Raw genomic sequence first — 25,705 nt, forward strand, 5'->3', positions numbered from 1 at the left:
ACACCTGTGACCATAGTCTGGGCACGATGGCATTGGAAAGCTGGTCCCAGACATAGTGGGTGGAGGACTTCAGCTCTACCAGCCATTTATTTCAACAGCAAATCAGAAAACAATACATGTAAGGTCAGGCAGTATTCCTTGTGGGTGCATTTACTTTTCTCAAAATTTTTCAAAGTTTTTTTCTGTAGGCAATGGCTGATACTTATTATCTGTCATATGCCCAGCACTGTTTGCCCTAAATCCCTTTTTGAGACCTCTCAACAACCTTCTTAGGTAAAGGCTATTAATACTATCATTACCCCTGTTCAAGAGATAAGGAAATTGAAGCACAGAGGAGAAATCACTCTTCCAAGGACAGGAGGGCAATTAAGTGACAGCGCAGGGAACCTAAACTCAGACAGGCTAGTTCTAGCATCTGCGATGTTAGCCACTACTAGCCTCCATCCACAACTTCCAAAACAAGAGGCCGTTTTCTTAAAATCATGCTTTCTCTGATGGATAGGGACTAGGCTACTCAAACTGAGAATGAAATAGAAGTTATATGACTTTTTGGTTAACTAGAGGCTGGGAACAGAACCTGATATAACCAGAGTAGTTAGCAAAGTATAATATAATAAGTAACTTAAGGATGAGCTGGGAGGATGAGCTGGGAGAAAGGAAGACACAGTCAGTCACATGGTTCCTCCCCATTTCCTTGTTGTAACCTGCCCACTGTGCAGGGCTGGCAGGTCACGGCAACTCAAGTTGTGGGTCCTCTCACCTCCAGGTAGGCCGACAGGGTCATGTAGATCTTTTCTCCGTAGGGTGTCACTCGGTTCAGAAGGAGGGAGTTATGGAGGGAACTATCCCAGACGGCCTCGAAACGATAGAAGGTCCTACGGTCGAAAAGGCAAGAGGGGTCACCTAAAGCTGCAGGCACCTAAGTGCAGGTACTGCCACAGCTGGAAATGCTGTAGAGCCCTGAAGTCATCTTAGCCCAGGTAGTGCCACAATCAGAAATGCTGCAGAACCCACAGTGACCCACAGTTCCAACTTCCCGAACTCTGACAACAGAGTGGAGCCTTCATCTCCTGGGAGAAAAAGGTCAGCCTCCAGCCTCTTGCCCCCACCCATTGTCAAGGAACACTTAGCTATGTTCTTTTTTTTGACAAGCCTGTTTTCTCCCTGCCTATAAACATCAACAAAGTGAGATCAATCAAAAGAATTAAGATGAAAAGCAGAAATGTGTATGGACAGAAACTAAAATAAGAAAGACTAAGTGAGCTCCTCCGTGAGTCAGTGACCAGGGCAGGAAATAGAGGTTCAACCATTTGAAGCAGCCTTCTTCATGTCTCAGTTCCATCCTGCTGAACCTCAGAAACATCACACACACATCTAGGAGGACTGATGAGAGAGACAGCATAGAGAACCTTGTTTTAAATAAAATATGAAGTTATTCTTAGCTGACATTTCAGTAAAAGAAAATAATTTTTAGTACCAGAGCTAGCCAACTACTATTTATCAGTTTTCCAAAAATCCACGTAAGAATCTAACGTTCAAATAACTAGAAGTTTGATTATTTAATAAACACCCATAAACTGATTTTGTAAACTGTCCTAATACCTTTCTTTTTTCCTCCCAGTAAAACACCATAGCCCCTACTTGACATTAAACCTTCCGGTTCAGCAGGTCTCACCTGAAACACCATCCTGAGTTCAACAGCAGAGTCAGAGATCAACTCCCAACTCAACCCCCGAGAGAACTGCCAGGGAAAACACCTTGTCCACCCCTGCAGAGTGGGCTGTCCAGCACCACGCTCTCTGGACGTGTAACACACCTCACCTGATACAACTGGAGTTTTGCGCACTTTATTCCCTGCCCAGTACATTCCACCTCGCCCCTTACCAAATGGTAATCTCACTGCAGCTGTCTTTTCTAGATGTTGGCAAATAGTTGGCATATCTTCTCTCTAAACACACCTCTGTGATTCTTTCTCCAGAAATAATCAGAGAAAACAATACTTCTAAATGAACTCCGTAACCACACCTCATCCTGAGTGCTAGTGTTCAGCCTGATGATTTCATCTTTTTTTTTGTTTTTTATGATTTCATCTTGTAGCTGCTTCTAGAAGTACAGTTGTAAGTCATCTTGCAGTACAGTTGACCTTTGTACAACAGGGGATAGGGGGCTGACTCTCCATGCTCTTAAAAATCTGTGTATAGGACCTCCCTGGTGGTCCGGTAGTTGAGAATCTGCCTGTCAACACAGGAGACATGGGTTCCAGCTCTGGTTTGGGAAGATCCCACATGCTGCAGGGCACCACAACTACTGAGCCCGAGTGCCTACAGTCCGTGCTCCACAAGAGAAGCCACTGCAGTGAGAATCGCGAACTGCAACCAAGACTAGCCCCTGTTCGCCCAAACTAGAGAAAGTCTGCGTAGCAATGAAGACCCAGAACAGCCAAAAAAGAGAAAAAATCTACGTATAACTTATAGTAAGCCCTCTATATCCAAGGTTCTGCCTCCGCAGGTTCAGCCAACCACGGATCACGGAGTGCTGTGGTACCTACTACTGAAAAAAATCGACACATAAGTGGACCCACACAGTTCAAGCCCGTGTTGTTCAAAGGTCATCAGCTGTACATGATACTCTTACAAAGATCTAGCTCTTCAGGTAGTGCATAAGGGGTCAAGAAAATTCTCTACACAGATACCAAAGGAACAGAGAGACAGCAAGACAAAGATGGACGAAGCAACCAAGGGACCCAAACAGCAACCACAGAGGACAACACAAGCCCCTCCCCTGCCCCTGGGCTCACCAGAGAGCCCTTTATGAACCTACAGAGCCCTGTTTTGATCGAATCTAAATTTTAGTTTGGTTTAAGACAAATTCTGACGTTGGGTGGTGGAATCCATTACTTCAGCAGAAGCCACCTGAGGGCTCTGTCCTTGAGACGGCTCATTTATTGCGTCCCAGAGTCTGCCGAGGGACCTGGAATGGGGCCTACCTGTGGCCCTGCAGTCTGGGCCCGCCTGTGCTGAGGTCAAGTAAAGCCCCTTTGTAGGGTGACAGTGTGTGTTACCCTGGAGACACCGGACAGTGATTCCTAGCCCTGCTGCCTGGACCTGTGACTCATTAAAAATTGAACCAGAACTTGAGCTTCCTGGGGCCAGGATTTACAGTTCATGAGTCCCTCTCAAATGAGGCAAGTGTTCTGAATGTGTGTGAGAACGCCTCTTCACATTCCTGTTGTCTGGTTTTCATTTAACCTAAAGAAGAAATTTCTCTGATAGAAACTTGGCTAACATAGAAAAATTCTTACATCACTAAAATCTCCCTGTATTGGGATGGGGAGAAAAAGGTGGTTTTTGTTTTGGTTTTGGTTTGATTTGTTTGGTGCTTGGGAGTTACGGCTGCACATTTTTTTTCCAAAACACTCACCAAGGGTGGCAGTTCTTGAGAAGAGGTCATACAAACTACAACCAGGACGCGTGAGTAATGCCAATGGACTCAAGCGAGCAAGAGAACTGGCGGTTAGAAACAGGGCTGAGTCCTAAAGCATGCTGTCCTGTATGGCTTTAAGGTGGTCAGGAAATAACCCCAGGTTGATTTCTCAAGCTATTCTAGACAAAAGCAGCGTGTGTTTATGCGCTGTGTGGGTGTTTGTGTACATGCATCTTAAAAACCATTTAGGCTATACTGTTATGTGTCACTTCCTTCAGTTTTCTTTCCTCAATCAGATGGAGAGAGAGATGGGAGGCAATTTCCTTCACTACCAAACTAGGAATTTTTTTCTATTCCAAAAGCAGAAAATAAATGAGACAAGTAGTCCTGACAGGACAAAGAGAAATGTTTAAAAATAAAAAATATTTCTCACAGACTCAGCTACCGGAATAACTAAACTGGTCTCTGATACTACACAGGACAAAACAAAGAAAAAGGTTAACAATCACAAAAGCCTGAGATTCCATATGAAATGAAGGCAGTAACATTCTACTTTGCAATGTGGAAGGGAAAACTTGACACGGCATAAGAATAAAATGAGCAGGTTTACTAAATGGAATGAGAAAATAATTATGAACTCTACAGATTACTCGAGAATCTACAAGCGAAACTATACATGCATTAGAAAAGCCTAGGGCGCAATGATGCAGAGTGAGGTCTCGCTCTATTCCTAGGTGGGTGCAAGTTTACATAGGGGAAAACTACTAAATTACAACAGCAGTCAAAGCAACAGAAGACATAAAGCATTCTGATAAAACAGAATCTTTATGTGCAAAAAAGCAAACAGAAAATACCTAGGAATATCCTTATCAAGAAAGAGCCTGCAAAAACATAGAAAAAACTTTCGTTAGTACAGCAAAAGTCAAAAAAAATAAAAAAAGGAAAAAAGAGAGGGGAAGAGAGAAAGGAGAAGAGAAAAAAAACAGATATAAAACACAAATTTGCTGACAAGCAAAGTGAATTTAAGTGGACAATTAACAGCAAATTTCATGGGACAGTTTGATAAACGGCTTACAATGAGAAGAGTCATTGTGTTAAGGAAATGCTGGACGTAGAAGGGAGACAGTTTTGATTAACATCCCTTTAGGAGGTGACTTACTATTGGAAATGGTAGGAAGTTGCTGTGGAGTTATGAGAAAACCAAACCAATTAGGTAAGAGAAATGTAGGACCGGGAAGAAAAGGAGCAATGGCTCTTGTCAGCTGCACTCTGCTATCAATGTATCACAAGTGCCTTCTAATCACGTACACTTAATACACCCAACTGGAGCTCTGTAAGTTCAACTTTAAACACTAAACCTTTAGGCAGAAAGAACAAAAGCTCTCTTAACCAAACTCCATTTAGCCACTTACCATATGAACTTATGCTCTTCACAACCCTAGAATGTAAAGACTGACATCCAATTCTCATTGAGCATTATTCTAAAATAAAGAGGTAGCTCATAGGCCCAGTGGAGAAGGAAATGGCAACCCACTCCAGTATTCTTGCCTAGAGAAATCCCAAGGACAGAGAAGCCTGGCAGACTACAGTCCATGGGGTCACCAAGAGTTGGACACGACTGAAGCGACTTAGTGCATGCATAGGCCCAGACAATTTGCTCCAAAGAGCTGAGTTTTGTGCTTCTCAAGTATCAGTAGTATTTGGTCCCAAACCTGTCTATGCAGTTGTTTTTGTTATTACAATGATCTAATTTAATTAAATATAAGATAAATCACTGAAACATGAGAGCAATAAGAATTTTTGTTTAGTATGAAACAAAACTAAGTGTGAAAACTAAACTAAATGTCTTTAAAAGACTTGATAACAGTGAGTTGTTTAAAAAAACAGCTGTTCAATTAAGTTTGGGTGAGATGAATGTAAAAGAAAGAGGGAAATAAAATTTTAGTGATACATGATAAAAAGCTTAAAGGATTTTGCACTTTGATTTTCTTCATAAGTTTCCAGTTCCACCAAACTGAAAATTATAGATGATAAATTATGGGTGTGGCTTTGTCAGAAAGACAGTCAGAAGTCTAATAAATGAGCCTACAATTAAAGAAAAGGCCTTGGCCCTAGAGCAATAGCTTGACAAATTTATGTACATTTACATACTTTAAAAAAGTGTTTATAGTCTGTATCTTTTTATTATTCTTGACTTTAGCAACTTTTTTGATTAATTAACTCTAAGCTTCTATTGGGAAAGATAAAGTTGGTTCTTTTTTTTTTTTTTAATACAAAGCAAGAGATTTTATTGGGAAGGGGCACCAGGGTGGGCAGCAGCAGGGTAAGGGAACCCAGGAGGACTGCTCTGCCACATGGCTCACAGTCTCGGGTTTTAGGGTGATGGGGTTAGTTTCCAGGTTGTCCCTGGCCAGTCATTCTGACTCTAGGTCCCTGCTGGTGGTGGTGATACCAAGCAGGGCCCTGTGGGGCTCTTGAAATGAAGGCCTTTTCGTCCCCCATTCCTTGTAGGCTAGATTCCAGCCTCCACGACTTTTTCTGAGTTCCAAAGGGCAGAACAGTTGCTGAACAAAGGAGAAGCCAAGGTAAGTTGTTTCTAACAAAGTCAAATTGATCTTCTACACATCTAACCCACTGCCAGGCATGAGTCAAAGGACTGGTTAAGGTTACTCTAATGGAGGCAAGTTCAGCACAACCAGCACATCAACGAAACACCAAGTTTCATCATCTTTCACCGAGTACCACAGGGAGGGTTAAGATGTTTCTCACAGTTGCAAGGAGAACATGATGAATGCCAGCTGAACACTTTCTGTAAACGTCTGGCAGCAGAGAGAACGCTGTGTGGGATTAATGCTAACTTCACAGAAATGGTGTTGTTCAAGATTTTGCCCAGGGAAGAGGCCAAGGGAGATGAGAGCAGCCTGCTTTATTTCTGCCACCCAACCCCCCGCCCCATATGTACACCCCTCTCAGTCACCTTCCCATTCTGCCCACAGTCCCTGCCAGTTTCTCCAACAGGCAAAAAAGCAAACACACATCTGCTTCCTTTTCCTCATTCCCATGAAAATCAGAAACACAAGGGAGCAACGGAAAGAAATTAACCCTGGCCCAAACTTTTAACTCTGCTTCTGGTTTTTGTCTTATTTTTCTTCTCCCGCTTGCCAACAGACAGGAGCAACTTTTCAGGAGCAGACAGACCACAGAGAAATCCCGTAATTTGAAGGTTGTGTTCCAACCCACATTAGAACACAGAGCCACTCCTGTTCCCCAGACCTCACTTCATAAAGACACAGAGCCTCTGTGCACAATGAGGGGACTCCTTCCCCAGGGAGGGAAATGCACCCCAGCAGATTTATTTATAGTTCAATACAGAAAAGCAGAATAGCTATGTACTTTATACATTCTGTCATTATTTGATTAAAAATGGAATTCTGAAGGGAAACTAGCTTAAAATTAAAATTCATTATCTATAGCAGCCAATCTTGGTCAGAAGAGTTTATAATAATTTATTGCCTTTAATGCATAAGTGAAATAGCGAAACTCCTTGAGCTAACACTGGCAGCAGCAAAGATGAACACAAGAGAGTTCACTACACCTTGGAGAGCAGGTTTCCATGAAACCCAAGGCCAAGAGAGAGAGGTCCAGCAATCACTTCATAGGAAGACATTTAGTCTTAGCCATAGTTAATCTACATGTAAAACCTTGCTGAGTGGCATGCTGAGTCTTCTTCTGCTTTTTCTCTATCGTTGTGCTACAACGTTCACACTCCCCAAAGGAAAGAATATTTTTGTTCTCTGGGAGTAACATATGAGTATCTCCAATGGTTTATGTTATTTATTTCTGAAGAACAGGATAGGCAGAGAAGGAAATAGGGAGTTTAAGTGAGAAGGTGGGGAGTCATTAATGAATGAAGAATCTAATGGTGAAGTAATCAACTCCCAGGGCTGACTCATCACTCGCCCCGGTGGCCCACCTGCTAGAGTTGTGGGACGACTTCAGGTACTTGGCAGAGATGATATTGAGGGAGAGGATGGCGTCCACTGCAGCTTCATCCACCTCAGCCTTATTCCTGATTCGGCCTGAGAGAGACAAGAAAGAAACCAGGACATGGGGACATTTAAAAACAAAACAGTAATCCATTAAGCCAAAATGAGACTGTCAGACCTCTGTGTAATTTCAGGTGCCGGAAGAGTCATTTGGTTAACTGTAGTTTCAAAGACTAATGTGGGAATTCTCAGTCTTCCATTCTTCTCCATATTCCGTCTCCCCTTTACATCCCAAATTCAGTCAACTGTGAACATTTATTCATTGTTCAAAGAGCTTCTCATATTCATCTCGACTTTTATTTCTAACATCACTGCCCTGCTCATCAGGGGAAGGTCATCCCCTTCTGATCAGAGACAAGCAACAGTCATTTAACTGGTCTCCCAGCTGCTCTCATGTCTCTCCTTGTCAATCCACCCCACACTCACCTTCTATAATGTTCTTAAGCCACTGCCTTCATTATACCACTTTCTTGTTTAACATCTTACAATTCTGTTTTCAAATACTAAGACTAGGGTATGCAGCAGTGCACAGAGTTTCAGAACACAGGCTCTGGAGCAGGACTGCCGGGGTTCAAATCTCAGCTCCGACACTAACTCTCTGTGAGGCCTGGGCACACGCTCAATCTCTTTGAGCCTCACTTTCCTCACCTGCCAAGTGGGAAAAACAATTCTGCCCTTTAAAGAATTTTATGATCATATTATATGTTATGTTATATTATATGAACTAACATTTTTAGAGCATTTAGGAAAGCACCTGCCACACTTCATGCTTGTTTAAAAAAAATAATAAGCCATAGGGTTACAGAAAAGCCTTAATAACTGCTGCCCCTGCTCACCACCCATTCTGGTCAGAAAGCATCTCTCTTTTTTTGTGTGTAAAAATTAATTTTGAAAAGCTTGAAAATCACTGTCCTGGATAGGACAGAGTATATAACCATCCTTCCAGAGGTCCCTAATTTGGTCTGTAGGCACCCAAGAGGTTTATGCATAAAATTCAGAAAGGCTAAACTGTAATAACTTTATTTTCAGGAGCCTCTAACTGAAACTGGTTTTTCCTTCCATAAGGAGGGGAGGGCACAAGCCACAGTAGACTGAGCAGTACTTATACCTTTGTCCCAGGCAGAAATCACAGATGTTTCTGTTATCACACTAATGTCAACTATATGACACTCATTACCACTTTGAAATGATACAAATTAGACCCTCTGCTTATTTAACACATCAATAGAGAGCTTATGTTACAAATTTGTTTAGTTTTTAACAATTGCAGTTCAGTATTATTAGTTCCCTTAGTAATCCCAAGTACTTTATTTTCTACATCTAAAAATGTAATTCTGAGGCTTCACCTCTGCCAAATGGGTCCATGGTAAAAACAGGGTCAGGCCCCTGCCTTAGCCTCTCATTCTACAGCTGATGCTGTTGGTTCAATCTTTTCCTCTCATGGGACCTCAATTCTGTCTCTCCTCTCTGACCATAGGTTTCTAGCCATTTGCTCATTAGACATTCCTGACTAACTCCAAATGCTTATAAAAAAAACAAACAAAACCCTCCAATTTCTCTCTAATCTACTCAGAGCATCTCCTACCCAGCCAACCCAGTCCTCTTGGATCTTTTTTGTTGTCCACTCTCCTAGCACAGGTCTGTTTCAGTTGTCCTCATTTGGTACTCACTCCTCAAACAGCTCTGGACACATACACACGCTGTTCCTCACTAGATCACAAGCGCACAAGGAGCAGAGGCTTCTCTGGGGCCTTCTCAGGGCCTTTGGCACATAACCACTCCCATAGTCCTTGAGAAAAATACTGGCAGTGGCATAACCTATGAAGGGAGCTGGGAAACAAGGGTACTTTTGAATTCAAAGTCTCTCTTCTGATGGTCATGTTCTCCAGTGCAGTCTTCCACATACTCCCTGTGCTCCAAACAGGGACCAATCACATCTCTAAAAAACCCTGGCTCCGTCCTCATCTGAAGAAATGTACTCACCTACCACCAGCTCACGAACATCCTTCCAGTGGAGCTCACTCCCCTTCTCATGGATGATGGTCACTGTGATCCTCCGCTGGATGCCCTAGGTAATGGAGCAGGGTTGCAATTTAGCTGGGGCCATCTCTTATTTCCTCTTGTTTGCCCTTTGTTGGATCATCTGGTGTGGTGGTGGCAAGAAGGGGAGGTATGGAGAGAGATGGGAAGTGCTGTCCACACTGTTATTCTGAATCAAGGGACACAGGTGAGGGACTGAGGAAGAGCCAGGTGCTGATACAGCTTCAAGAACCACTGCCCAGACTGTAAGTCCCAGAGTAAGCCCATCTGGTTCACAAGCACTTCTGAGCACTGATTAAAACTACTTTCCATTTGCCAAAGAGGGACCTCCATTTCATGACTGGATTTTCAGTCCACTAAAACCTTACTTCTCTATCTCCATTAAAATCTTCTGGCTGTGAAAGCAGAGTTTCTTAACATCACAGAGTGAAAATGGCATAAAACCACAGGGGAGCGGCATACATTCTAATAACTGAATTAAACAAATTCTTTCAAAATAGCTCTTTTAATATGTGTATTTATACACAAAAGCCAAGGTTTGAGAAACTTTAAGGAAAGGATAGCGCAAAGTCTCCCAACCTCCAAATTCCCTTCAAATGAAGATAAAAAGGCAGAGAAACAGAGGGCTGTTTCTTATTCTAACTCTTTTTGTTGTTCCCTTCTAGGCCCTTTTTGGCTCCTTCGTTAGTACCTGGTGAAGCAAAAATGTCCCCTGGCAGGGCAAGCCTGCTGTATGGTCCACCACGGCTGGGATATACCTGTAAAAAAAGAAATACGAAAGAAAGAGGTTAGATGGATGCTTGTGCTAAAAACTAACTGCAGCTTCACCTGCAAGGTCCTCCCTGGTCGTGCTACCCCTCAGTGGTTTCTGTTTTCCTAAACTCCGATCCCACGTCCTTCTCATCATCTGGAGTGGACACATAATCACACAGTCATTTGCATTTAGTAAAACTTTCTCCGTATTCATGTCTCATCATCCTGACTAGACTGAAGTGTTCAAACAGCAGTAACACCTTTTGGCTCCATCCCAGCTCCCTGTCTAACAGATACTCTATAAATAATGTATTACTGCCATGGCAAGTGTCAGGAGATGAGGAAGAGATAACTTCAGATTTTTCAGAATCAGAAAGCAATTAACTCAGTGGAAACCATTCACTGTAACTTCTTCTCCATCATAATGCAAGTTATAATCACATTATGGATCTGTCTACAGAAAGTCAAATTCCTTAAAGTAATGTCACTACTGCTGAATACTACAGGATCGATAGAGCCAAACCTCACACACAGCAGGAACTCAGTAAATGTTTCCTGGAGGTAACTGTGATGGTGGTACCTGGCATGATAAGCAGAGGACCATTAAGATAACATTTATCCCCTATCCTTTAACTGATATAGCCTCTTCCCTCTGTTTCAGGAGAGGGATCTCTTTTGTGTTTTTCAAAGGCATTTCCAAGACAAGTATAAACAGTGATTACATTTGCCACTGAGTCTAACACAACAACTCAGAGTAAGCCGATGCTGATTATTTTGACTGGAGCCAAAAGTCCTTAACTGGGGGTGATTCTGCCCCCATGGGATATCTGACAATGTCTATAGCCACAACTGGAGGGAAGGGCTACTGGCACTTTATGGGTAGAGGCCAGGGACGCAGTTAAATACCTGTAACATTTAGGACAGCCCCCAACCACAGGGAATCATCTGCCCCCAAACAGTTCAGAGGTTGAGAAACCCTGGTCTATGGAAATATTCTGTCCCCTAAGCCCCTGAGATGTGGATATAAGTCTCTGGCCCCATTGTGCACAATATGCTTCTGACTCTCTTTGCTTGTTTGCTGGTAAAACCCAGTATGTAGGTTGTCTTCCTTCGTAACAAAGTGCCAATCTCCAGGCTCCTGCTAACAAGAAGTTAAATCACTCAGTAAGTATTGTTTACTGTTACAAAATGTGGAAATAAAAGAAGATGTCCTATGGAAGCTGACAGTCCTGAGTTCAAACCCCACCCTACTGCTTCCTTGGTCATATTATTCAATTTCTCTGAGCCTAGATTTTCTCATTTGAATAAGAATATGGTATGTTCCATGAGGAAATAAATGAGAAAATAGTTTTTAAAAAAGTAAATTATAATACTAGGTAGTTCTCTGACAAACATCTGATTCAAAGAATAAACACCCCTAAAATTCAGTTCAAAACTAGAATGTGATGTTTTGTGAACCTGAAGACAAAGAGACTCAAAATTACATTTTTTAATTTTGCAAAATTGTCATATTTAAAAATATAGAAAGTTGGACTTACTCTCCCGTAGGCTCCAGTTCACTGATCTCAAACCAAACCAGAAGATCATACTTGCTCATGCTCTGGCCAAGGCTGGTTTTGCTCATGGTATTTAACTTGGTGGCTGGAACTTTTAAAAGTGTTTGGAAAATGTTAACATGTGGTCCAAGTCTACTCTGCAAAGGTACAAGCTTCTCTAATGTCAGTCTCCAAGGACACACTTGGGAAAGGCAGCAAGAATCAGGGGACAGATTTCAGTGCAGGAGACCCAGAGACACTTAACCAACTCTATGTGCACCTCTAACTTCAGGGAACAGGAAAACGGAGGGTCAGCATCTTTCTCCCTCTCTCCCTCTCAACAAAATATCCAATGATGAGAACACAGGCTTTGTGCAGCATAAATGCGCTCACAAAACCATTAAAAAACCTTCCTAAGGCTCTCACATTTGCAGCATGCAGAGCACATAACAACGTGGGAGAGACAATGTGGGGAGGGTCTCACTGTGTGTGGTGCGTGTGGGGAGCTGCTGCTGCTGCTGCTAAGTCGCTTCAGTCATGTCTGACTCTGTGCAACACCATAGACGGCAGCCCACCAGGCTCCCCCGTCCCTGGGATTCTCCAGGCAAGAACACTGGAGTGGGTTGCCATTTCCTTCTCCAATGCATGAAAGTGAAAAGTGAAAGTGAAGTTGCTCAGTTGTGGCCGACTCTTAGCGACCCCATGGACTGGAGCCGGGCTCCTCCGTCCATGGGATATTCCAGGCAAGAGTACTGGAGTGGGGTGCCATTACCTTCTCTGGTGTGGGGAGCACCTGTCCCCTAACCCAGTGGTTCCTGAACCTCCTGCACATGAGCATCACCTGGGGATCTCAAAGATGGACCAGGCCATCCCGCAGGCCAATTAAAGAACAATCTACAGGGATGGGGCTCAGTCCTCTGAGAGGTTTGAAGCCCCCCAGGTGATTCCAGTGTATGGACAAGTCTGGGAACCACGGGTCTAACCTGTAGATACAGGATTCTGTAAATGATCTGTTACCCATTTTCTTCAAATGTAAATTCCATGTCCTTATCTGTACTGATGAAATACATTAACCAAAATCCTAGTACTTCCAAGAATGTCAGATTCTACAAGGTGTGCATTTTGAAACACTACATAGAAATCCTGAAATCTTGGCAATTCAAAGAGGGTTCTCTGCTCCGAATCTGGGAGCAGTGGTGTGAGAGTCTGGGGACCTGGGATCTAATTATCACTCGACCACTAACTAGCTTTGAAATTCTGGTTGAGTCAGTTAACCCCTGGGAGTCTTGTCTCCTCACCTCTAAGATGAAGATCATAATATTAGCTATCTGAAAAGATATTGCGAGAAACCACTGATGCAATGAATCTAAAGGGGCTTTATGACTCTTGCAGCACTATGCATGGCCTGTTGGCATTATTCACCCTAGCTGAATTCCAGGTGAGATGGTGATGATGCTACTCTAGAAGGTAACCAGGGGTTACTGGTGTGCCTCTGAGGGTCAGAAAGCAAAACCAGAAGCATTTTTTTTAAAGCCATCTACTATTAAAAAATCCTTCAAATTAATAATACCACTGCAAAGAATCCAAACCAACAAACCTAAGGAGCCCCCACCCCCACCCCAAGATGTGAAAAGGGCATAAACAAAGAAGGTACTCCCTAAAAATCTCTCTGAAAGAAATGTGACATGACCTTGACAATGTGGTGAACTCTACACTCAGGTCAAGTAGCAAACAGAAACATCCGTGGTTCCTACACAGAGAGCCAGGCTTTGGGACTGGCCCCTGAGGATGGTTCTACATCTAAGGCAGAGCTAATTTAGTTACTAACCATCTCGTTTAGGTACCCTCTCAGGCTGGCAGCTGGGAACTGGCAGAAAGAGAAAAGGTGGTGATGGGTCAGCCCCATCCTTGAAGGTGGCAATGGCGGAGGAGGCAAGCACGTTGGCATGCTCAGAAAATGTGTCCAACACATGCACATTCACATAGTCAGATACGAGAAATCGGATCAGTTCAATCTTTCTCTCATGGTCTGAAGGCAGGACAGAGGTAAGGCGCACAGAGGTGGAGAATGAGCAGGGGGTGGGGGGGAATGTGGCAAGTGGGCAATGAGGAAAAAGGATGAAAATAAACAAAGAAAAGTCAAAACAAGATACATGAACATGCAGAACAAATGTAACATGCAAAAAAATGCCCGCCACTAAAGTTAAAGGGGTTACACACAGAGCAGAGAGGCTGAGGAGCAGGGAGTTTATCAAAATCTTCAACAAGACCAGAGTGCCAGAGTGGATAAAGCCCTAGAGTTTCTCACCAACAATTCTAGGTCCTGCTAGATACTGGAACACACAGGATGCACAGATGTTGAGCAGGAATTTGAATATGACTTTTTACCTGAAAAGTCATGCAGCATATAAAGAACCCAGCTGGCACTCACCTGGCTTGGATAGTGGCATGGGCGGAGGGAAGAATCGTCGAGACGGCTGGGGTGGACTGCAAAGGAAGATGAAAGTTCTTCAAGACTAAAAAGACCCCCGTGCTAATACTAATGGCATGTTTAAATCCCATTTAGAAGCAGATCACCTGTACTTTCAACACTAGCACATTATCAGATATCAGATATATCCCCACACAGTAAAACTGAGGCTAAGACATTTTAAGAGAAGTCCCCTTGTAAGTCTTACCTAACAAATAAGAAATTTTTTCTGTTAACACTGAGACTCTGCCATCATCCCAGAGTCCCCATCATGGTCTCCTCCCTCATTCTGGTGTCTCAACCCAGACACACGTTTCACAGTGACTCTATGCTCCATGCAGTTCTAGGTGGTTAGGAATAATTATACACAATTTCCACGTTATGTCTCGATTACCTCAACTTTATCCTATTCAAAGTCTCTTCCTACAAGAAGATGGTACTCAAGGCCCCCTGGGCAAAACTCAATTTGCTCCTCCTACAATTAGTGACTGGGTGGCTTAGAAGAAAGATGGTGACATTTCTAAAAAGGAAACGTAGGACAATATATAAAACTGTCACTTACCTATCTTAAGCCCTCAAAAGATTTCTTCCTTTCCAGCAAGTAACAATAACAACAACAATATCAACAACAAAAAAATCTGTGCTCATTTGGTCCAAACCTGTGAAGTTCCTGTCCTTGCAGGTGAAGTGGGTGCTGCTGATAATGCCCAAAGACTTCAAACACAATCGGCTTGGTTTTGATATAGTCCACGAATGATTCCGTAACCTCCACTGCAATCTAATAAGGAGTAGAGCCAAGCTCGATTAGGGTAAGATTTTTTACAGGAAAATGCACATGTCTGCAGCAAACAGCACTCAGGCACTTTTGAGTACCCAGTATGTGCTGGGTACTTTACTCTGCAGGCCTCTCATATCAGAAGAGATGGGCTCTTCTCTGGTTTTCCTTCTACAGCAACTTAACCAAGCTCCAGGCGTTCCACCACCTACCCTAACTGACCTCCAGCCCCTCTGTGTCCTTCAGTCAGTATGAGGACTGCATCGGCTGCTCCCTTCGCCTGTTCTCTCCTCCACTTTGAGGGTGGGCCCAGACAGCAGCCCTGCCCAGGAGGCCTTCCCACTTCTCTGTCCCTGTTTTCCCTGTACTTCAAGGCCCAGGCCAAACAGCAACAACGATATGAAAACTGGGACTGCTGACTATGTGCCAGGTACAAGGCCAAGAGTGACCCACCTTTTCTTATTTACACTACAGCCTTCAGGAAGCTCCCCAACCTTCTTTGTCCATCCAACCATCCACCCTCAACAAAGAATGTAACATAGAATTCTCTTTCCATTAGTAGAAATAATTCTCCCTTCTCCCATTCCCAATGCATTTCAAGAATAGCTTTCAAATATGTCCATAAGTTGTACTACTATTTTTATAAACTGCACATAAAATAAATATGCATTTTATTTCTCCTATCATAATTCTAAACTCTTCAGAGGCATAATCCCCTGTGATTCATCTAAGTGTCCCCCTCACCTCCACACAGTGGCATCAGGCATGGCCCTTGTACACAGGAGACAATCAATATTGATCATATACAGTCATGCTAATGTTTATACAATTAAAAATAAAAAAGAAAACTATGTTTTGTGTTTGTTCGTTCCATTTTTGGAGTTGTCCTTTCTTATTTTTATTTTTCTGGCCAAGTTGCACAGCATGAGGGATCTTAGTTCCTGGACCAGGGATCACTTCCCCTGCAGTGGAAGTGGAGTCTTAACCACTAGACCACAAGGGAGTCCCCCCTTTTGTATTTTAGAGAGTGGACTATGGTTAGCAAGAGACTGAGACTGTTTCCTGTATAGCTGTGAAGATTCTGGATGCTAGAGTCACATTTCCCTGGGTTCAATCCCACCTCTGCCTCCTCCTAGCTTGGTAACGTTGGTGAGTGACTTCAACTGCTCTGTGCTTCAGTTATCTCAACTATAACATGGGGATTATGACAGTATGTGGCATAAAAGAAAGGGTTAAATCAACTAAGACAGAAAAAGCACCTCTAACAATGACTGATACAACATAAGCTCTCAGTGAATGTTAGCTCTTGTGATGAGAACGAAAACTTTTGAATGGGGTTAAGTAAATCTTTCTAGAAGAGATGGAAAGTCTGTTCTCTTATTCCACTTATGGGGGAGTTGTAAGGGGCATTAAAGGATTAATCATCGAATCAGCTGAAAGGAAAAAAGATTCTGAAGCTTAGTTTAGCTACAAAAGAATTTCACAGTTTCTACATTATTTGCAACCAAACAGTGTTATGTTTCTTACCGTTTAAAGAACATATTAACTTTAACAAAACTCATATTAAACATGCTTATTTTTCTAGGACGGAAACACTAAAACAACTCACAATTCAATGACAAAGAATTTACTGGCAGACCAACCCCCAATGCTACGCACAGGCCCACTGTCATTCAGAGAAGATGCTGGCTGCTCTGTCCAATGAGGATGAGCTCAGGGCCCTGGCTGCTGCCTCCACTGTCCACTCTCGCCACAGAGCTCCCCCTGCATAGCAGCTCGGATAATCATCCTTCTTCGGCTGAGAAAGCCAAAGGGAGCCCGTACATGATGCCTGCCTCACACAGCTGCTTCGGGGTACCACCAACCTGTAATACACCTGGCAAAAAATGTCCACGTGACTTACATTCTGCACATGGTAAAAGCCCAGAGGACTTCCTCTGCCATTGTTCTTGAGGGGTTCAGTGGAGAATGCTTCATCATGCCGATGTAAAAAGCTTAAGAGAGCGAAAAAGACAAAAACCCACATTAATTTCGCATTAAATGGTTTCATCAGAATTCTCTTGGATCCCATGGAAAGAAGCATCTTAAGCAGAGTTTTTAACTGAGACAAGTTATTTGCATTGCTCTGTAGAGAACATGTTCCATATCACACAGATAACATTTTAGATTTTATTTCAAAACTGACTGAAAAATCAACTAACCTTACCACTTAGCTGGGGCTTCCCTGATGGTAAAGAATCTGTCTGAGGTGCAGGCAATGCAGGAGACATGGGTTTGATCCCTGAATAGGGAAGATCCCCTGGGTAGGGAAGAAGTGAATGGCTACCCACTTCAGTATTCTTGCCTGGAAGATTCCATGGACAGAGGAGCCTGGAAACCTACAGTCCATGGGGTCTCAAAGAGTCGGACATGACTGAAGCAACTGAGCACACACCACTTAGCTACGAAAACACATGAAGACTGAATTCAGTGAACTCTCATTCCAATGCAGAAGGTTTTTACTGAAAATAAAAACTGAAATCATTTTGTATAGAAAAGATTTGGCAGATTGAAGCTTCTATAAGGTAGCACTAAAGCCTGTGGATGGCATATCTGCTGGGAGCCTCTCTAACACCAGCAAGGAGTAGATTCAAATGTCACCTCTTCCAGGGAGATTTCCCTGACTCACTCAAACAGTTCTACATTCCCAGAACAACAGGGGCCTATTTCTTCAATAGCAATGATACCATTGTTTGTAATAATGTATTTATTTGCCTGTTTCCCCAAAAGAGAGTGTGTGTCTCCCACAGGGCTTGAAATATAGAAAATACTCCTGAAATGTTTGCTGAATCACTGGGCTATGTTTACTTATTCTCATAAATAATGAGATTTTATTGTTCTGTCTCCCTAATATTAGTCTGAAATAAAAAGTAGTGGAGAATTACAGAATACACAATTCAAAGATGTACTGCTAGACAGAAATATCCACTAGAAGGATACCCCACACTCCTATAGGAAAAGAGGGATAAACAGTGGGCAGAGAGACCAGGTCTTCCATGAACTCCTGGTCTTCCATATTACAGGTGACCCTTGAACATCACTGGTGTTCTGGGTCTGGACTGCGTGGATCCACTTGTATGTGGATTTTTTCAATAGTAAATTTTACGGTTTTGCACGATCCACAGTTGGTTGAATCTTTAGATGTGGAACTGCGGATACAGAGGAACCCTGGATATACACTTGGGTTTCAGACTTTGTGGAGGAGGGTCAATGCCCGTAACTCCTGAGTTGTTCAAGGGTCAACCATAATTCTCTCAGCCTGAAGACCGTGGTGGACTTTTGCCAGGTAACCAAATCACGTACCACTGTGACACTGCATCTTTCCACACTACGCGTACTCTTGCCTATTTTCTTTCTTCTCATTTCTCCTTACCTTTCTCCCTCTCTTTTACTTTTTACTCCTTTCTTTTTCTTCCAATTTCTTCCTTTCCAGACCACACAGTGCACCTGCCAGAGGCCGCATGAGCATCAGCTGGCCTCTGCCCTACACTCCTCCAACGCTCTCCTCGGAGCAGATACCAATATGTGGGGGTTCCACATAGGTGATACCTGAGGCCACTGACTGTGCTCTACAGCTGTGTCTTCCCAATGCAGGCCAGATGAGAGTTTATAAAAACCCCAGAAAAATCTGAGTCTTCTTTCAACATGAGTCAACATGCCCTTTCCTCCAGTGCTTACACCAGGTGGAGATGCTACTCTCTTTTCAGGAGACTTTGGGACAGAAGTTAATAGACCATTCTTGCCATTTCAGATGTCAGCTGACCAAGCAGGTCTTTTCCGTAAAATACATTAGCTACTAATGGAGACTGTTAGTGAAAACACATTAAATGGGCAAATCTATACTGGATGGATAATATTTCATCAATTGTTACGTTTTAGCAAATGACATTAGCAGCTTAACTACGTAATAACCACATTTAATTGAGAACTTGGCTGACAACTACATAGAAAGTGAAGCTATATGAGGCCTCTGGAAAGGATAAGGCACACACAGAGGGGAAAGGAAGGGCAGAAACCTAAAGCAGCCTTTTGGTGGCACCAACAGCAAACCGTGGGCTTTAGGAATGGGGCAGTTCAAACTTCCTTCTTTTATACTGTGGCCCTTTCCAAGCACTCTAAAGATATATTCATGTTAGGAGTATTAAAACTTAAGATTCTCCAAAAAAATGTTTTTGGAAGTCTTGAGACAAAAGTAACTAGAGCACAGAGCTCCAGAGGGTTACAGGATAGACAATGCTTATTAAACAGATGAGAAATGAAACCTGTCACATCTTCTCTACTTACTTACTAGCTTTCTTTCAATGGATATAGAATTTTGCTGTTCTTTAAACGACTTACATTTTGTCTTTCCCAAGCATTAAACAGGCATAATTGGCAGTTGGATAATTCATTGATTTCAGACTTGTTTATTAACAAGACATTTTGGCATGAAGAACATTAAAAAGGCTGATGAGTAAGCTTAACTGGATCTGACCCTGTACTCCTGGCAGAGGGGGACAGTCCACAACTGAACCTCTAGCAAGATGTGTGGCCGCACTCCTTCCCACTATGAACTCTGTTTCGTTCCATTGCCTGTTTCCACTTCTTACTCCCAACCAGAGTAAAGAAAGCATTTTATTTCAGGGTCTGGGAGTCATTTCTCTCTTGAGAGTGTACAATCTGGCAAGTCTAACAGCACTCTATAGCGCACAAAAGTCACCATCCAGGTTAATGGCTAGGAAGGAGGAGCAAAGTGGGGCTTACTTGAACTGACAGAAGATGTCTGCATACTTACTTGAACTGACAGAAGATGTCTGCATACTCTGGGAGGATTCCACTGGCCTGCAGCACTGTGACCCGGAAAGTGAATGCACTGCCCAGCTTTAGGTGGTTGCCGATCTCTTCAGAAAATCCCTCCATCATCATCTTACCATCCAGCAAAGTGCTTGACTTCAGATCTAAAGCAGGTCAAATGAACACAGGTATGGTTCAAATAATGACAAAGCACCTTTCAGAGAGGAGAGTGTATTCTTCCATCACTAGTTGATAAAAGTAGTGATCATCCTTAACAATAGTCAGTGTTTTCCCCTCTTGGAAAGCACCCCCAGTCACAGCACTCTGATTACACACCCAGGTCATTCATTCGGTTGACTTCTTCTGGAGGAGTAATGACCTCAGAACTCTGACCCTGTCCTTCCACAATCCTCAGCTCCTCCAAGGACAGACCAGAACGGGTCAATGCAACCGAAGAAATGTCACTCTGAAAACAAGGCAGCATAAGTAGATGATAAGTAGTATGACAACATATTTTTCCCACGTTTCTTTTACGTCTGTTTATGTGCCCCACAAATAATTGTGACTGAAAAGTTACATGGATTAAGGACTGCCTGATGCTTGAGAAACCTATATGCAGGTCAGGAAGCAACAGTTAGAACTGGACATGGAACAACAGATTGGTTCCAAATAGGAAAAGGAGTACGTCAAGGCTGTGTATTGTCACCCTGCTTATTTAACTTATATGCAGAGTACATCATGAGAAACAGTGGGCTGGAAGAAACACAAGCTGGAATCAAGATTGCTGGGAGAAATATCAATAACCTCAGATATGCAGATGACACTATCCTTATGGCAGAAAGTGAAGAGGAACTAAAAAGCCTCTTGATGAAAGTGAAAGAGGAGAGTGAAAAAGTTGGCTTAAAGTTCAACATTCAGAAAACTAAGATCATGGCATCTGGTCCCATCACTTCATGGGAAATAGATGGGGAAACAGTGTCAGACTTTATTTTTGGGGGCTCCAAAATCATTGCAGATGGTGACTGCAGTCATGAAATTAAAAGACGTTTCCTCCTTGGAAGGAAAGTTATGACCAACCTAGACAGCATATTGAAAAGCAAAGACATTACTTTGCCAACAGAGGTCCGTCTAGTCAAGGCTATGGTTTTTCCTGTGGTCATGTATGCATGTGAGATTTGGTCTGTGAAGAAAGCTGAGTGCCGAAGAATTGATGCTTTTGAACTGTGGTGCTGGAGAAGACTTGCGAGTCCCTTGGACTGCAAGGAGATCCAACCAGTCCATCCTAAAGGAGATCAGTCCTGGGTGTACACTGGAAGCACTGATGCTGAGGCTGAAACTCCAATACTTTGGCCACCTCATGTGAAGAACTGACTCATCGGAAAAGACCCCAATGCTGGGAGGGATTGGGGGTAGGAGGAGAAGGGGATGACAGAGGATGAGATGGCTGGATGGCATCACCGACTCGATGCACATGAGTTTGGGTGAACTCCAGGAGTTGGTGATGAACAGGGAGGCCTGGCAATGGCAACCCACTCCAGTACTCTTGCCTGGAAAATCCCATGGATGGAGGAGCCTGGTAGGCTGCAGTCCATGAGGTCGCTAAGAGTCAGACACAACTGAGCGACTTCACTTTCACTTTTCACTTTCATACACTAGAGTAGGAAATGGCAACCCACTCCAGTGTTCTTGCCTGGAGAATCCCAGGGACGAGGGGAGCCTGGTGGGCTGCCGTCTATGGGGTTGCACACAGTTGGACACAACTGAAGCGACTTAGCAGCAGCAGCAGGGAGGCCTGGCGTGCTGTGATTCATGGGGTCGCAAAGAGTCAGACGCGACTGAGCGACTGAACTGAACTGAACTGAGAAAAGGTGATACCACATAGTGTAAATGCTGGGCCTTCACCCTCGCCTTGGGAACTGTCAGACATGTCCTATGTTCTATTAAACAATCCTGCGGCTACCTACACCCTTTAATTCTAGGGAGAACTTCCCTCCAGTACTGAACATCCATCCTCCTAACAAATCTGTCTACTTCTTTCTCCTTCCACAGGGCTTTTCTCTTCCTGGAAGATTTCTCACCTGATTAAAGTACTCGTTATCAAAAGATATTTTAGCTGTTCCTGACTGTCGAATTCCAGAGCCATAATCAGGAGCTTCTTCATCCGCTAAGCAGGAAAAGAAAAAAGCAAGGATGAGATGACATATGGGGCCGAGGGAAAATGACTCATTGGATTACAAAATAAACAGGAAAGCAGTGGAAACTTAAGGTCCCAAAAATTTAATATAAGAGGAGATACTAAAGAACAAGTCTTTTGCATGAGAAAGAATGAGACCAAAGCAGTAAGATCAAATAGGGTTTCCATCTCCACTCAGGGAAACATACCCCTCTCCTTGCTCAAATGAAACTAGTTAATAAAGAATCAGTTTGATTCTTGATACTGCTCAAATATCATAATTAGAAATACTGTTCCCTTTCCTATATTCAATAATACTCAACAAATATTTGAAAAATACTAGACTGAATTTGTGGAGACCACCATAAAGTCAACATTGGTGACTGTCACACATTTCCATGGGGAAAAGCTGAAAGGTCATTAAATACAGCACAGCATTTGGAAATTAAAACAGAAAAGCTAACAGGGAATAGCCATGTTCTTTCCTCAGAAGGTAGGCTGGATCTTGGAAAAGTGTAATGTATCAAAATCTTGATCCATGCATTACAAAACTGCAGCCAAAGCACAAAATGTCTAGCTGTATCCTGAGAGAAAAGTAGGCAAGAAAATGTCTGAAAATCTTGTTACTTCTGAAGCAGTTAAAATCCATTATTTAAAATGCAAATTACTTTTATAAAGTTAATCCAAGAGTTGTTCCTCATGGTAAAGGAAATCCTTTCACCCCATTATTCAAAAATAGCAGTAGGATCTACTACAAACCAAACAGGATCTACCTGTGAAATCTGGGAAGAAAAGTTAGAAAGGAAGCAGTAAAGGCTCTCTTTGAGATAGTCAGATGCACCACGGTTTGTTTTGAAGTGTGTAACTGAAACACGGCCCATACGGAACCGGCCTGCTTTGTCTCAAGGCAAAGAACCCACAGCTTTCATTTCAGAAGAGGGGCACCTACCTGCAATGGCCTGCACAGCCACACGCAGAAATCCACGCACCTCTCCCTTCTCACTGACGATGGCCACCCTGTGAATCAGGGGCACGGGGTACAGCAGGTTGCTCAGGTAAACAAAGGCCCTAGAGACAGACACCAGGAGACAAGCATCTGAGCATCCCACAGACAGAGAGGCTGGCTTTCAGATTTACCGAGAATATCTTCATGAAACTGTGAGCTGGCTTCTGGGCCCTGTCTTAAGGTTGCCGCTCTGTTTTGTACTCTCAGACTGTCTCCAGATGCTTTTTCGGCACAAATAACATATAAACAAATGCAAATGCTTGTGAAAGATCAACTTACACTAAATCACTCCCTATAAAAATTACAACAGGTAGAGGAGTTAACAGTTGGAAGTAGACTTCTAAGATATGAATACTGCTAAGGGTGGGGAAAAGGGAACCCATTAAGGAGTTCAACCTTTTCATGTAACTATATAAAGAGGTTTTGTTTTGTTTTTCCTGATAGATAAAACAGAAATCAGGAGATCAAAAAAAAAGAAAAAAAAAAAAAAAGGCCAGAGAAATGTGACTGAAATACAGTTAATAACTCTAAAATAGATTTCAAGTCACAACACTGTGGGTCTTTATTTTTACCCTAAGAAATGACTATATTTAGGCAAGGTGACTGACACATATGGGCAGAAAGGCTATGAAGCCAGAAATATCTGTTAGTGAGCTTGCAGGAGACTCAGGATGGACATCAACAAAAATGCTAAGGAAGGAGACACCGATCCGCAAAGGGTGTCTTTTGCTTCCAGAGCCCAAAACCTTACTCAGAAATCAGATACACAAAATAAGACCTAACGTTTTCTACTTCAGATGAACTAGCAAAGTTGTATCACATTGGTTCTCTTTTTATCTTCTTTCATAATTTTGTAGCTTTTGATTTTTTCTTTAAGCAATACAAACTGGTGATCACAAAGTTTGGGTGTTTATTCCAGTTAGTGGATGGGAAACAACCTAGTTCCTACTGTTGCTCCTATCTTCCCACTTGGTATATGCTGATCCTTGGACACGAGACAAGACAAAAGGTAAACATTTAAGTCAAGAAATCAAATGTAACCCAATGTGACACATACAGGCATACCTCGTTTTATTGTGCTCCACTGTTTTGCACTTTGCAGATACTGCGTTTTTTATAAGTAGGTTTGTGGTAACCATGTCTCCAGCAAGGCACCATTTTCCCAACAACATCTGCTTACTCCATGACTCTCTGTCACATTTTGGTAATTCTCATAATATTTCAAAGTTTTTCATTATCATTGTATTTTTTATGGTGATCTGTGACCTTTGATGTTATTGCTGTAATTGTTTTGAGATGCCACAAACCACACCTATACAAGACAGTGAACTTACTCGGTAAATGTGTGTTCTGACTACTCCACCAACAGGCATTCCCCTGTCTCTTCCTATACTTGAGCCCCGCCCCCACCCCATTCCTTGAGACACAACAATACTGAAATCAGGACAAGTAATTAGCCTACAATGGCCTCTAAGTGTTTAAGTGAAACGAAGAGTCTCATGTCTCTTACCTGAAATAAAAAGCTAGAAACTTTAAGCTTAGTAAGGAAGGCAAGCTGAAAGCTGAGACAGCCTTAAAGCTAGGCTTTGTGTGTCAGTCAGCGAAGCGGTGAATGCAAAGGAAAAGTTCTTGAAGGAAATTAAAAGTGCTACTCCAGTGAATACACAAATGATATAAGAAAGTGAAAAGGCCTTATTGATGATATAAAGTTTGTGTGGTCTGGATACATGATCAAACCAGCCACAACACTGCCGTAAGCCAAAGCCTAATTCAGAGCAAGGTCCTCTCCCTTTACTTCTATGAAGGCCAAGAGAGATGAGGAAGCTGCAGAAGAAAAGTATGGAACTAGCAGAGATTGGATTATGATGCTTAAGGAAAGACGTTGTCTCCATAACATAAAAGTGCAAAAGGAAGCAGAAGTACTGATGTAGGAGTTACAGCAAATTATCCAGAAGATCCAGCTGAGATAATTAATGAAGGTAGCTAACACTAAATAACTAAGGAGCTTTTTGATGAGGGTTAAAGAGGAGAGTGAAAAAAAGCTGGATTAAAACTCAACATTCAAAAAAACTAAGATCATGGCATCTGGTCCCATCACTTCATAGCAAACAGATGAGGAAAAAGTGGAAGCAGTGACAGATTTTATTTTCTTGGGTTCCAAAATCACTGTGGATGGTGACGGCAGCCTTGAAATTAAAAGACATCTGCTCCTGGGAGGGAAAGATATGACAAACCTAGACAGCATATTAAAAAGGATTACATGACTTTGCTGACAAAAGTCTATATAGTCAAAGTTATGGTTTTTCCAGTAGTCATGTACAGTTGGATCATAAAGAAGGCTGAGCATCAAAAAATGGATGCTTTCAAACTGTGGTGGTGGAGAAGGCTCTTGAGAGTTCCTTGGACTGTAAGGAAATTGAACCAGTCAATCTTAAAGGAAATCAACCCTGAATACTCATTGGAAGGACAGGTGCTGAAGTTAAAGCTCCAATACTTTGGCCACCTGATGCAAAGAGCTGACTCACTGGAAAAGACCCTGATGCTAGCAAAGATTGAAGGCAAAAGGAGAAGAGGGGCGGCAGAGGATGAGATGGTTAGATAGCATCACTGACTCAGTGGACATGAATTTGAGCAAATTGCAGGAGACAGTGAAGGACAGGGGAGTTTGGCAT

General features: G+C 42.7%; 1 protein-coding gene across 6 annotated transcripts in view; it reads right to left on the minus strand.

The window, feature by feature from the left end:
- Positions 1-25,705, minus strand: part of KIF1B (kinesin family member 1B) — a 148,993-nt gene that overhangs the window by 13,053 nt on the left and 110,235 nt on the right. For 3 of the 6 annotated variants that reach the window (XM_055582352.1, XM_055582351.1, XM_055582349.1), the window contains 13 exons: positions 22,977-23,095; positions 21,933-22,018; positions 20,191-20,320; positions 19,856-20,018; positions 16,946-17,036; positions 14,927-15,045; positions 14,229-14,284; positions 13,626-13,664; positions 11,801-11,909; positions 10,201-10,267; positions 9,453-9,537; positions 7,397-7,502; positions 761-875 (listed from right to left, as the gene is read on the minus strand). In XM_055582352.1, the coding sequence (XP_055438327.1) occupies positions 761-875; positions 7,397-7,502; positions 9,453-9,537; positions 10,201-10,267; positions 11,801-11,909; positions 13,626-13,664; positions 14,229-14,284; positions 14,927-15,045; positions 16,946-17,036; positions 19,856-20,018; positions 20,191-20,320; positions 21,933-22,018; positions 22,977-23,095 (1,285 nt within the window). The remainder of the gene's footprint in view (positions 1-760; positions 876-7,396; positions 7,503-9,452; positions 9,538-10,200; positions 10,268-11,800; positions 11,910-13,625; positions 13,665-14,228; positions 14,285-14,926; positions 15,046-16,945; positions 17,037-19,855; positions 20,019-20,190; positions 20,321-21,932; positions 22,019-22,976; positions 23,096-25,705) is intronic. The other 3 variants (XM_055582354.1, XM_055582350.1, XM_055582356.1) reach the window with 1 other exon arrangement.

This window comes from Bubalus kerabau, chromosome 5 (genome assembly GCF_029407905.1).
Source record: "Bubalus kerabau isolate K-KA32 ecotype Philippines breed swamp buffalo chromosome 5, PCC_UOA_SB_1v2, whole genome shotgun sequence".
Lineage (NCBI taxonomy): Eukaryota > Metazoa > Chordata > Mammalia > Artiodactyla > Bovidae > Bubalus > Bubalus kerabau.